Raw genomic sequence first — 14,642 nt, 5'->3', positions numbered from 1 at the left:
ATAACCCCTGGTTTGATTCTTTGAACTTTGCTCTGTATGTTGTGTTTAATCTGCAAACACATATCAAGATTCTACGAACAGGTAGACAATTATATAATATTTGTATTATCAAGCAAAGTGCTGTGCTATATTTATCAAATTCGGATCAATCTGATGATCAAAGCTTTGTACTGATTAGCCCATTCTCAATCATTTTCCTCACTGATAAGCTATGTATCTTCCGATTTTCACTTATCAGTAGTCCTGTACGTGATCATTTCACATTATGCTATGATGTTCACATATGATAAACAGCCATTGTATGCGCCCTAATCTATGATGGTTACATGTCGCTATGTATTCGATATTCAAGGGCCTCTTTGCTGATCCGAAACGAAAACAATTTTCTTTCACGGACATTTCAAGAAATGTCGATGTTTATCTTAGTCATCTAAGTTATGTTATATTCTAAAAGGGGAAAAAGCCCTCAACACGTTCTTACAAGTGAAGAACACATCTAATCGCATATTGTATCAGGTAATAAAGTGTTTCCGACTGAGGTCACAATGAGGAACGTAAAACCTTAAACGCGTTAACCTGCGTTCTCTCGAAGCATGTCTGTCAGATGTCGACATATTTAAAGGACATCGAAAAACTATGGCTAAGGTCTGCAGTACCTATATCTATATAAAACATAAACATCGAGGTTTGGGGAAGCAGAATCCCTACCGTCCAGAAATGCAAAATTTTATTGAATATCGAAATCTTTGTTGTTTATGAAAATACACAAGTAGCACAATTATATAATGTAGAATTAATGCGTGTATCATTTATAAAAATATATCAGTTTCATCCAATTCCTGTTTGGAAATATACAGGTGCATTTCATACATATCTGATCTTATATGAATTTATATTCCATATGCAATTCATGAAACACTTCCAGCTATTACAATCGTATGACAGTTGCAACTCGTTTGGAAATACAAATCTACATATCTACATATACATATCAAGTATGTGTCTCTTATGATGACTATTAGCATCACCTGGCTGTTTTTTGTGGCATTGATTAAGTACCCCAAGTATCTTGAAGAAGCTCCGCCCGTAAATAGAGATAGTTTCGCTGTTCATTAATGTGATCGCGATATTTTAATCTATGAAATAATAAGTCACATACACATTTAATGTCGTTTACGTCCAAATTGCGAAATTCACATATGTTAAAATATAATTCGGTCGTTTTAAAAGAATCGGACAAATAATTCACAGTAAAAACGTATAAAAGACGAAATTAAATATAGACACGTTTATTACAAAATCGCATGTCTCCTTTCAGAGTGATAAACACAATATGAGTTGGGTTGATTGGCGAGTAATTAATACTCAACATTCAAGCAATGTCCCCATTTCCCGGTGACCTTTTGGTAACATCCAATGATAATATGTTGATGAGATCACGTGTCATTCTCCCATCTCTGTATCTAAGGCTTTCCTGTAAACAAATAATATATAAAGCATGTAAGTATATTCTCTATGGGGGAGTCTTAACATGATTCATTTTTGCGGAGGATTTATTTCAGTCAGGACTTCTAATCCATGAATTCCTATGTCTATAAATAGACTATCTCTAACAACAGGTATATGTAGAGTTCTAAGTTACTATTACTACATGATATTAAGCGTCGACAAAATGGTAGTCTTTTGAAAATCAATGAAGTTCTGCCCCATCAAAATATATGATTTTACAGTACTTAGGTGTAAACAAAAAAGTGAAAATAGAACGAACTCCAGCATGATATCCAATATGGGCATAACATATCCCTTTGAAAGGTCAATCACATTCTTATTCGTTGTTGATGCTATACTTGTAACAAAATTTCATCAGCTTCAGAAATGCTTCATTTTAACAATATAACATGATTTCTGTGATCTCTTCGTCATAACGTGTTATTGTCTGAATCTGTTGTTTACAAATTTATTGCAGGATTTTTCTAATAATGCAAAAAAACCAATATTTCATATTTTTCTTTTTTTAGTGTCATATGACATTTCTACATTTCTAGTCATTAATTTGTCTTTGGTGCTCTTATATTAAATAAATTGAAACTCAGTATGAGAGTGAGACCTACGTAAGCCCTTAGGTAAAGGCCAATTAAGAGTTCCCATCACCATTGCTGACAGCCATTCCGGTGCAAGATACAGCAATCTGAAGAATGTTTTGCTGTCCTTGCCAACAAGATATCGGCCTTCAGGATACTTGGACGTCAAAGCATGAACGTACGCATCCACGACCTGGCAGAGTCGGTCGGAAAACCATTTGTTTGGCCGCATGGCATCAATTACTGAAACATATACTTCAAATAAATCGGATTCATTCATACAGAAGATTAATAGCTCATGATAGACACATGTCAAAGCTGTTCTTTTGAAGTAATAAAAATACTAAAATTAAGAAAGTTTTTGCATGTCCCTTTCTTAATTTTGATGTTGCGCCAGAAAAAGCTTGAGGCCATTCAGTTCGAGTATGGCATCATTAATGAGTCATAGAAGGAGGAAACAGGTGCATGATGCTGTTTAAATCATACCATGCTTTCGATGCATCTTATTCTAGATTTGTCGTGACATGTATATTTTACGTGTATTTCTCTCATATCCCGCCATATTGGATAGAGTTTGCCAATGTAAGATAGCTATGTAAGAAAATTCTATCTTACATGGGCAAACACGTGCGCGGAGTAATCTGTGTTCAGGGGAGACAACTCTTACAGCGTCCGAAAATCCCTTGTACAAAAAATGACCGACAACCATGTACCCGATACTTGCAGGTTTATGTCACGGGTCATACAAACACACAGTCGCTGAATAATTACAGGACACTGAATGACAGACAGAAGTATATGATTTCCAATATGTTGTCAAACACAAAAAGCTCCGAATTAATTCCATCAAACCGAACACCATCCTCTGCCACCATTTCATCAACTTTAACAGTTACTAGGCCTACATCTGATGCCACAGTGTGTTTACCATCGTCATCACAACAAGAAAACACGGTTAACACCTACAATCCTGTATCACAGAAACAATCTGAAACTCGCATCGAATCCTTGTTTGCTGGTTCTCACATTGAAAATTGCCAAATCACCGTAAATATCACCAAAAATGTTCCACCACCAAAACGTCGTCGAATCATGGTGATCGAGAGCGACAGCGACTCGGAATAGGAGATCGTGTGACGTCACGCCTTGAATTTATGAATGGAATTCCTTTGACTATGGTGACGTCATGTCAGCGTCACAGTATTTTGAAAAAATGTTAAAACAGTAAAAAGATACATTGATATATTTCTTAAAATGATCAAATATGTGATTTTGATGATAAAACTATATGTTGAATTATAAAAATCCGTTCCTTGTTGATTTCTTTGAAGTATTTGACCGAACAATTTCTTTTCGCGGATGTTTACTTACACATACTATATAATCACACAGAGATCATTTTTGGTTTTTTTCATCTGCGAATAATATATTTATCCTGCAATATACCGAAAAATGGTTTGAAATTTGACAGCAAACTTAAAGTTTGCAAAATATGGGTATGATCGTTAAGAATATCCAGTTCGTTTCTCATAAAAACTTCGGATTAAAAAAATGAAAAAAATGAAGATAATGGCCGACTGACTGTCCTTTTCCCAAAATTTTGGTAAAGATATGAGAGAAAAAGACTCTTTCATTATGTGTGTATGTAGGATAGGGATATTCTACCCTCGGGGTTACAAAATATGGTAAAAACCTCGGCAGAGCCTCGGGTTTCACCATATTTTGTGACCCTCGGGTGGAATATCCCTATCCTACATACACGCATATGAAAGAGTCTTATAGTCTTCTCTGCAATCATTGAAGATGATTTGGGTATTGTTGCAAATAATTACCGTCTTGTAAATCTATGAATTCCCGTATCTACACCCCGATATTTATATATGTCTTCCAAAACAGGATTCATAATTTTGCAAAATTTCATAAAGAATCTAAATTTGGACGCAAAATCAGTTGAACAATTCAGTTACTCGGGACTCAAGAAAAGTAGCAATATGTATTTTGTTTCTGATAATTACCGACAAACAGGCTTTACATAACTCCAAACAAAACTGAATAGGATTAGTTCATTTAGATAATACATCGCTTAAATGCTTTAATATATCAAACAGCTAGCACACTATAGCAACTCTATGCCAGAAAATAGTATCGTTTAAGAATATGAAAAGCAGAAATGTTTTCTAAATAAAACCTCGAAGATTAATGATAATAACAGTTTCTAAAATAACAAGTAGTCTTTCGTTTTAGAGGAAATCCCCGAGGTGGCACTTTTGTTACATCGGAGAGGTAATAACCAATCATATAATGTCACACTTTCATCAAGTTTTAAGGAGAGTTGGGAATTTTGTATTAAGGACAGGTACATAAGCAATTGCAGATGCTGAGCTCAAACAGTACATGTTAATGACAATTACTGACGGACCAAGAACATAATTATAATCCAAACTCAAATTCACTAAAACTAGGGCAAGATATGAAACAAAAGAAAAACGATTTGCATAGACACTCCTAAAAAGGACAAGAAAATTAGACCAGGTGTCTCAGAAGTGAAGGCGTCTTCTGCTTCATCAAGTCATAAAATAAAGTTACACTTCTGAATTTAATTGAATTAGCAAACTGCCAATATTGTAAACATTGTTTCCATATACACTTACACACATCAGGGTAATCCTTTCCATAGTACTCCACAACATCATCTTCTTGACGATGAAAACATTCACGTAGCTTCTTCTTCAGTTTTTCAATGTCGTATATGTTGGTTTTATATCCACTCGGTTCAATGATACTGACTTTGATGCCGGCCGAATAATATTCCTGTCTTAAAGTACAAAGAAAAACGTGTACACTTATATTAAATGTCTATGGTGCATTCTAAATATTCAAATGTTTTATTTTTTTCATTTTACTTCGTGTTTGATAGATATAATAATAATTACTGTGAATGCTACTCTTCAAAATAGAACTTATTGCGAAGTGCATTTGTCGGCTTAAAATATATTTGTTGTCTTCGATGTTTTTCAAATTGAGATAAAAAAAAAGTTTCACAAAACTCCAATTCCATGAAAATAAAGTAAAATACAAACAAATCATTTACGTGAAAATAGGAGCCGTATTAATGAAACCGTACACTCATGCTCAAATAAATATTTTGTTCTCTGGTTCAAATATATTTGGTGATAATCCTGAATTAAAATTTTAATAATATAAAGGAAATTCGGAGTGATTTCAAGTGAGACATCATCACGTTTTATGTCCAGGATTTTCTTTTGCATTAATGTTTAATGACTTTAGCGAGATTTCAGAAATTTGAGTTCAACACAAATTTCCTGCTTGAAGATATGAATAGTTCCATGAATACGGACCGAGGGGTTCCGGAATTAAGGTTATGTTATAATTAGATTCTTGATTACTAAGCATAAATGAGAATGTTGAGATCTTAATTTGTGATTTTTTAATTCATATTCTCCCTCCTCAGATTATGGGAATGTTCACTTTTTGTCAAATTTGTTAAGCCTTTGAAACGTACCTGAGAATATCCGAATAGCCTTCCACCGCGAACTTCGAACAGACGTATGGGGATCCCCCTGACGCAAATAATCTGCCACAGACGCTAGACATGTTTACAATTCGACCCCTCTCTGCTCTCAGTAGTGGTAGAAACCTGTTTGTCACTCGAACCATTCCGTATAAGTTTACATCCATCATACGCTTGTAATCTTCGATCGGAATCCATTCTGACATCAAGAGGCCAACTCCATCGTAAATACCAGCGTTGTTGACCAGACCATGTAATCCTGAGTATATTAATAAATGTATTATTAAAGTTTATTCTGAACAGTAATAGTAATATCAATAGATTAAGAGTTCTTAAAAACAAAGCCAGTAGATGATTAGGATAGCAGTACCCAGTTTCTCCGTGTGTCCATTGGTGATATTTTTGTTCATTAGATTACCCCATTATAAAGGTTTTAACTAAAGTTAAAATAACCAAACCCTTGTTAAATTGGTCATGTAATGTTGAAGTGGATAATCTAGGTTTTCATTTTTTTTTTTTTTTTTTTAGAATAATATTTTAGCTTTTTGTTGGAAATTACTGTTTGGGCAGCCTCGAATCTGTGTCAACGCACCAAAAACTAGCTTTACAGGAAGTGAAATTTTCATAGTGTTTAGACGTGGTCATGTTGTGAAGGATTTCCGAGTTGGAATTTGCTGAAATGTAAGTACTTTGTTACCATGACAGTGTTGCTGATTTTAAGACAGGTGTTCAGAAATAAATTTCTTCTAGAAAGTTGTAGTGTTAGGTTGGAATTAGCAGTATTTTAGCATTTTTAGCATTTTTTCAGTTGGTAACCATGACAATCACATGTCAGAAATCAGAGGAAATTTTGATTTACATAAATTTTATCTCTCTACTATGAATGAAATTATTATGTAATTTATAAATATATTGTCGCGAATTAGGCTCTGGGTAGTGAGAGGAAATATACATAAAACAACCATCCTCTTCAACTATCTTCCTTTATTCTCATCCTAACACATGAGAGTTACAATACAAGGGAGGCAATCATGTAAAACAGTTATCGAAGTTATCTCCCCTTTGACCATCTGTGGATGGTTTACATACAGCTACCTATATGTGTATACATAACAACATATATATAATTAAGGATGTGTTTTTCATAACCAAACTGCTATACCTGTATATCTCAAACATGAGGAATGATTTCAGAAAAAAATGCAAATTAACTGTTTCCTGCTACCTAGAGTGTGACGTTTCGATGACTACACGATCACGTTTACCAGACAAATGACAGTGTGAAGCGTACTAGCACTGACGTACAAAATGTACGCTTTGTACGAGATGGTAAGAAATAGACCAACTTTTTCGGCTGCACTATAATCCTATGTACGCTGAGTTCAAAGATACTGTGACGAGATGGTAAGAAATGGACCAACATTTTCGGCTGTACTATAATCCTATGTACACGCAGTTTGAAGATAGTGTAACGAGATGGTAAGAAATCAACCAACATTTTCGGCCGTTCTATAATCCTATGTACACACAGTTTGAAGATAGTGTAACGAGATGGTAAGAAATCAACCAACATTTTCGGTCGTATTAATAATGCAATAATGACGAATGAACATTGAAAAGAGTTAAAAATATATGTAGGTAAAGAACTCACCCATGCTATCAATATTGGTTAAAGGCCAATGATATACTCGGATTTATAACGGTCCATTCAGCATAATAATATCCAGTTCTGATGTAGGGCGCTGTTTGATTTTCTCTCACAATAATAACACACATGTTGAATTTCTATCAGGTTATATTGATTAACTATAAACTCTATGTTTGTAATCAGTATTAGAAATTGAGTTTTAATGAGATTCTGTTGTAAACGATACTATTATAACTGATAAGAGTGACCGTCAGTATAGATACAAATAATGTTTCGGAACCTATTATATAACTTTATATTGTGGAAGTGAGATCGGAACCATAATTATACTATTTTTCATACCGATACAAAGCAATTATCATAATCAACTGTCACTATTGTATTGTAGCACATATCACATACGGTCGTTAAGAAACGATGTTTGTATAACTTTTGAATCACGATTTTTGAAATTTTATTTGGCGTTGAAATCAGTTACTCAAATCATCTGAACTTACACATGTAGCATTTTTCGTATAGAATAATTAGATGAAATTACGCATAATCATGTACATTGAAATCAATTGAACTACAGTCGAACTTCGTTATTTCGAAATCGGCGGGACCGTTTGAATCTTCAAATTATCCGAGTATTCGATTTAATTGAGATTGAAAATTTGGTTAAAAATTTTGGATTTTTTTTAATCAAAATGGTTCATCGAGTTATACGAGTTCGAGATAACGAGGTTTAACTGTATATTCTAAATGAGGAGTAGATATAGAAGTTACAAGTTTTACCTCGTCCATCAGGAAGCCTAGATTTCACAAACGTGCAAGCCGTTTTGATACTATCCTCATCAGTGACGTCAACAAGCAATGGCGTCACGCGACATGACGTCGACTTATCCAATTTACTTCTCCCCTCTTCTGTCAAACATCCTGCGAACACGTTAGCTCCTAGATAATCCAGACGTTTGACTAACAAATTTCCAAAACCGCTATCACATCCAGTTACGAACACATATTTGTCGTAGATCCGAGGAATCTTCAGTTTTCTGAGGAATGCCTTTGATATCACGTATGTTAGTATCAGGAGAATTACGATAAAGAAACTCATCCTCTTGATGTAAACCTGAGTACATCAAATAAATTCAGTGAGCATGACTATATTATTAATAATTCTGAATATAGTTCATTATAGATATACACGTCATCATCAACAGTTATATCGTTAACACCATCTTTTATATCTTTGAAAAAAAGAACTTCTAGTAAAAATATTACATCTCTTTTCCAGGGTGAATTTCATTTTATACCAAACAAGAATACAGTCACATAAAACATTTTTGTGATTGCCTTTTTAGTTTTCCCCTGTAAAATATACAGAGACAAGATAACAAATGTTGCTGCAAATCGATCACTATTGTAACCACTTCCGGTAATCTTTAATGTGAAGTCATTATTTTCGTATAATTGACAGTTCTATTATATGTTACATAATACATTTTATCGATCACAAACAATTCATAAGAATCTGAAATCGACTCTTCTACATTAGCACTTTTCTTAAACTCTGCTTACAGCGCAACCTACATGCACAGTTTCCTACTAAGCTGTATAAGTGTGGCGATTTCCATTTCCCTATTATGAACTTTACAATGATTGTTAACAACACTCCAGCTTCCCGAATCAATGTTTTCATAATGCAGTTAATTCAATCTTCCTGTGCTGTTCCTAGCTCATTTACCCTGAGTTTTGTGAACTATTTTGACAGGTGACATTCTTCCTTAGATTTCATAGGGTAATCTTATCTATGATCAAAAATGTCACGAAAATAGAAACACCACGAAAATATATTATTTATCAGTTCATTTTATCAAAAACTACTGCAAGGCTAGATTTTAAAATCATGGAAACTAATCAAAAATCCTTTGGCACCGGATAGATATTTTACATGATGGGGGAAGCAAAAACAGACAAAAAGTTTTCCCACGCGTTCACTAAACTACTCAACAACCGTGAACGATGCTCAGTAACAGTACACGATACTTAAAGTTGCCTATTTATAACGATACATCATACATTTGCGTAGTTTCGTAAACACATTAGTCTATGTCTATGATAATTAACAATATAGAAAGCCATCCAGTCGCTTACCTCCACTCAAAAATTGTACTTTTTATAGAACTTTTAAAAGAGATTTAAAATGTTTATATCAACGGGCACATTCTGGCTATAACACACGTGTCTAAAAATTATAGCTAAAAAATAGATCTGACCAACAAATGCGCATTGAGATATTAAAGTTTTGTTTACATCTTACCTCTACTGCAGCTCGAGTAAAATTGCTTAATCATGTTGTGAGTTATTTGAAACATAGATTGGCTTGTTATCAACATATCAATGTATGTATTTTTTTAATGCCCTTCGTACGCCTCTGCGTCAGTAGATTTGTACTTTGTACTATATCGGCTGATATGATAGTATCTAATGATCAAGACTCTTATCAGACTGCTCACAAAGGGGAGACAATCTGGTTATTACACAGTAAAGGCTGATGTTAACATGTGTACGATAGGTCAACGCTGTATGATTCACTTTATATCTTTCCTGAGTCGACTTAATAAGATTTTCCTGTCTCCCCAACTAGAGCAGCGTAACATTATTATTTTCGTAAAATGGCTGCAGCAGCTTAAGCTTTCAAATTGCATTAATTATTTGAAATGTTTATGTTTTATCAACTTCATTAATATAACATTATACTCACCTGTGTTTGTCAACACGTGAAACACAGCGTATCCCGATCGGCAGACTGGCGTAAAGACTCTGAATATAATGTAGAGGGAGATCACTCCAATTGGACGACTAACCTCAGTTGCCCTCTTTTGTACACGGATTTGCAGCACCCTCCGATATATATCAATGCCTCTGTGAGGGCTAGGGAAATGTGCCCACATCGTTCTCTTAATTTTGGCGAGCCGCGACATGACATGGCGTATTGTCCTCCTCGAAAATCCATGTGAGGTTTTGGAAAATACGGACAGTCACTAACCAAAGACATTCATCACGGGTGAAAATATACACTTTCAAATTCAGGCCTACACGCTCATTCTCAGCAATATGCCCCAATCGATGTCGCTGGAACTTGCACAAAACACCAATATAGTTCGGAGTATTTTACTTTCATAAGATCAAAGAACTCATGAATCTGAGCATTTACTGATGAAAATTTATGTTTTCAAGACAGAAATTTCCAAAAAAAAAAAAAAAAAAAAATGTTGGCAAATGTACTGAAACATAACATTCGTTACTGACGCCAGACTCTGTATCTATTTAAATTTGAACATAAGTTTCTATTTGAGGCACATATCATCACATATTGACTTTTATTTTTCAAAATTGAGACCTAAATTGATTACAAGAAGGTGTTTTGTTTGAATTATTCATTTATGAAAACTGTTATGTATGGATGATCAAGCGTCGCCAACTTATGTGAAACCTACGTTTCCCAGAACAAAACATAAATATTGTCGTTTAAATTCTAATATGTGAAGCCCTACCTTCGGTCATAAATTCGGTAAACCAATATTAATAAAGTTGTTAAAGAGTTTTAAACAGAGACGGGTCACAATCCTAGAACATGCATGCGCTTTTGTTCGTGTATGAAAGCGTATGGATAACAGTGAAACATACGTTGTTGCGTTTTGTAGCTTGTTATATTGATACAAATGTTGATAGAACTTTGTAAAAGTTCAGGAGCAACCTTGTAGTCAAAACTATGTTGCCGTGAGATTTATCTTCACAATAGACCACTGCGTATAAAAAACCTTTGATTGAAACCTACGTTACTGAAACCTCCGTGACCGTAAAATACGAAATATGCCAAAACAACTTTATATTGACGTCACCAATCTTTCCACGTGTTTTGATTGATGGCGCCATTATTAAATATTTTTTTTAATGATTTTTATCAAATATTAAAACACAGTGGACAATTAAATTTTGCTGTTATTCTTTGCTTTTATAGCGAGATTGACATTTTATATCGTGTTCTTGAAGAATATTTACAAATCTATGAATAAGAAGGTTTTTTTCACATATTAGACACTAATGTAAAAAAAAAATTCAGATTAAAATTCTCACAAAATTTTGTGTTATTTCTACAAACAACATTTCACTCTTCTTCGAAAAAAAGCGTAAGGGTCCCCCAAGCAAAACTATTGATGAATAAACCAGATATTTCAATAGTCTATTTATTTCCAACTCATCAACCTCTTTCACATAAATGTAACGTATGTTTCAAATGAAATGAATGATCAAATGTCCGCCCTTTTTCAGCTCAAACATAACTCTCACCAGAGCAGAAATTCAAAAATTATACAGGGATAGAAACAAGGCACAGGATGGCGAAGCGTATTCAGCCAAAGAAAGAGCCAGACAAAAGAAAAATTATGTCCCTGCAGCTTCCCTAACAAATTCCCAAAGAAAGAAAAGAAAAGAAAAAATAAGCCAAAGAGTTAACAAAAAATACAGACTTCAGAAGAAAGTTAGCTTGCAAGAGGATCTAGTTCAAATGAATGAGAGTTCTGAAGTTACTAGTGGTTACGAAACACAAGAATCAAGCTGCTCGCAGAAATTAATAGTGAGACTTCCAAATGCAAGAAGGAAACGATTAAGTAGAGCCTTATCCACTGCTCACAGACACTTTAAAAACCTGCAAAAGGAAAAAACAGACTTACACTAAAAATTGAAAACAACGCAAAGAAAATTACAACGATTAAAGAAAAAATCTAACAAAGGTTTATTCACACCACGCAGGAAGACTGATCGAATTTTGAATGAATTTGGACTCAAAGAACCTCACAGATCTAAAATCAGAAAGCAACTCTTATTCAGTAATGTCATCACTGAACAGCTGAGACAGAAAAGTGGAATAGAACAGGATAGAATGAAGAAAAACATGTTGTATAGCACACTCGCAGGTAAAAATGTACAAAAGTACAGATGTGTAGCAAAGCTGAGTAAGGAAACAAGTATTGATAGTAGAAAATCTTTCCAGTTTCATAAAGGAAAAGATAGATTTAAGAAAGCAATGGAAAAAGAGAGTTATTGGAAAGTACCAAGACAGTGTTATACAGTTTCTAGAGAGAGAAGATAATTGCCGAGTACAACCGGGTAAAAGAGATTCTGTTAAAATGGAGGAGGGTCAAGTTCAGAAAAGGGTACTAACAGATTATATGGGAAATCTACACCAGAAATACCTCTCAGAAAATCCAGGAGTGAATATTTCATTTGCAAGCTTTTGTAGAATACGGCCAAGGTACATCCAGCTGACCAATTTTCCCAGTCGACAAACCTGGTTGTGTACGAAACACCAAAACTTTGCGCTGAAGCTTCAGATGCCGAGGAAAGAAGGTATACCGAATGTCAGCCAAAATCCAGATGAATTTGTGAAAAACAATGTAGATGTGCCAAAAGATAAACTTCGAGCTCAAGTTTCTTTCTCCGCCTAGAAAAGAGTGGTAGCTGGTGATCAGAAAAAGACAAAAATGAAACTTGTCGTAGAGGAATTCTCACTTGTGGGTTTTTTCCTACTGCAGGAAAAAGAGGTTTGTGAGTTCAAGGATCACGTTGATAAAGGGAGTTGAACATCGTAGTTACGTCGCAGTATCCGATACTAATACCCATTCTGCTTCTACCGTACTAAAAATTCTGGATATGTTTTATGATCTGCGGATTCCAGAATATCAGGATTCCAAGTGTGTTCACTACTGGACAGACAGCCCTTCATCGCAGTACAGGAATCGCTATATTTTTTAATCCGTCTACAACCATGAACGAATTCGAGGATCAAAATGCACATGGAATTATTTTGAAGGCATAGTTACTCTACTTTCAATTCATGTTAATTGATTCCGTTGTGTTTATCATAGCGATAACAAAGATTTCGAAAATAGATAAATGTGGTTTTTGTTGATACTCATTTTCTCTGAGTTGACTATATATATGAACACGGAACTGTTCGATACATCTACTGTATATACCCAATATGTTGAAAAAAGTAGTATTACATTTAGTTAAGGTCATTAAATAGTTGAGCCGGTGTGATGTAAACAGCTGATACTGAACAAACGTATGTTTCACTTCAACTTTTTATAAGAATGACACCTTAAGTTTAACAGCATATGACATGTAAACTAGAACACTTAACTTGAAATCGTTTGGTGTAATACTGCAACTAATACATGAGAGTTTATAAACAACAAAGTTCAAACTCTAGCTCAATCTTTAATTTTCAGATAGTTTGAAACCCCACATGGGGCATATTACTGAGAACGAGCGTACTGTTTTCATGGTACCTATGTCAAAATACCAAATACAGCCCCAAAACTTCGCGGAACACAGAAGTTTGTTTCCTAGTCACCTCTCAAGCCGTGAGTGTTATCAATTTCTTAATTCATTACGTAGCATAACAGACGCCCAATAGCAATTTTTCGTCAAGCGAACTTCAGACTGCAAAATAGAAAGAATCGCCTGCAAATTGCTTTTTTGTGGGTAAATTACATTATGTTCCAGCATCGAATCAAGTAGTTATATCCTTCTAATTTAGACAACGGTCACAATAAGTTATGAGTTTAGACATGTGGACAGTGTATCAGCTGTTTCGCTTGAGTGGAGAATGAGCAGATGCATGATCGACACATATATACAAAGTATAACACCTCTCTCTCTCTCTCTCTCTCTCTCTCTCTCTCTCTCTCTCTCTCTCTCTCTCTCTCTCTCTCTCTCTCTCTCTCTCTCTCTCTCTCAATACAAATGCAATTTACAGCAGTTAATAAATAAAAAAAAAAAAAACCAAAAACCAAAATATAAGGACACGGCCATCCCGCGTGCACAAGGATCTCCAATTGTGTATAAAAACTCCGTAACGCACACACCACAGTCTCCTACATAAAAGAGATTAAGAAAAAGGGATTAACAGAACACTACTTCAGGTAGCGTTGTTCGTGTGACAATCCATGCGTGTCAGGAAAATCACACTTGGCTTCTATTAGAAGACGTGGATTGATCTCGCTTTTGTTTTCTATATATACAACAGGAAAAATCTTATTCGCGGTGTTTCAAATTTGTTCATTTCAAAATACACCAATTTCAGAATATATAACGAAATCAGACAGCGGCCTAATGTTGGATATTACATTACGTAAATTGTGAAATTAAATATCGCACTTTACCTTCCTTTAACTAATTGTAATTAATTGTTTTTTCATGATATCATTGTGTATCACGGGATAGATAACGTATATTGAACGTATGTAAAACAGATCTGCAACACCAGTACCCAATATCTTCAAAATCTCACCATATTTAACTTTTTTCGCGAAACTATTGCTACGTAATT

General features: G+C 34.6%; 1 protein-coding gene across 1 annotated transcript; it reads right to left on the bottom strand.

Annotated features, from left to right (window-relative positions):
* Positions 1 to 2,073: 2,073 nt before the first annotated feature.
* On the bottom strand, positions 2,074 to 8,369 carry LOC132564518 (dehydrogenase/reductase SDR family member 9-like). Its single transcript, XM_060229175.1, has 4 exons — positions 8,039 to 8,369; positions 5,605 to 5,872; positions 4,733 to 4,896; positions 2,074 to 2,324 (listed from the first exon to the last, which is right to left on the bottom strand). Exons 1-4 carry the CDS (start codon positions 8,355 to 8,357, stop codon positions 2,074 to 2,076), a joined length of 1,002 nt encoding a protein of 333 aa, XP_060085158.1. The 5' UTR covers positions 8,358 to 8,369.
* Positions 8,370 to 14,642: the final 6,273 nt, after the last annotated feature.

Source organism: Ylistrum balloti, unplaced genomic scaffold, assembly GCF_031769215.1.
Source record: "Ylistrum balloti isolate Yb309-2 unplaced genomic scaffold, AGI_CSIRO_Ybal_v1 Utg369680, whole genome shotgun sequence".
NCBI lineage: Eukaryota > Metazoa > Mollusca > Bivalvia > Pectinida > Pectinidae > Ylistrum > Ylistrum balloti.
Note: the sequence above shows the minus strand (reverse complement) of the source record. Positions and strands in the feature narration are given on the sequence as shown.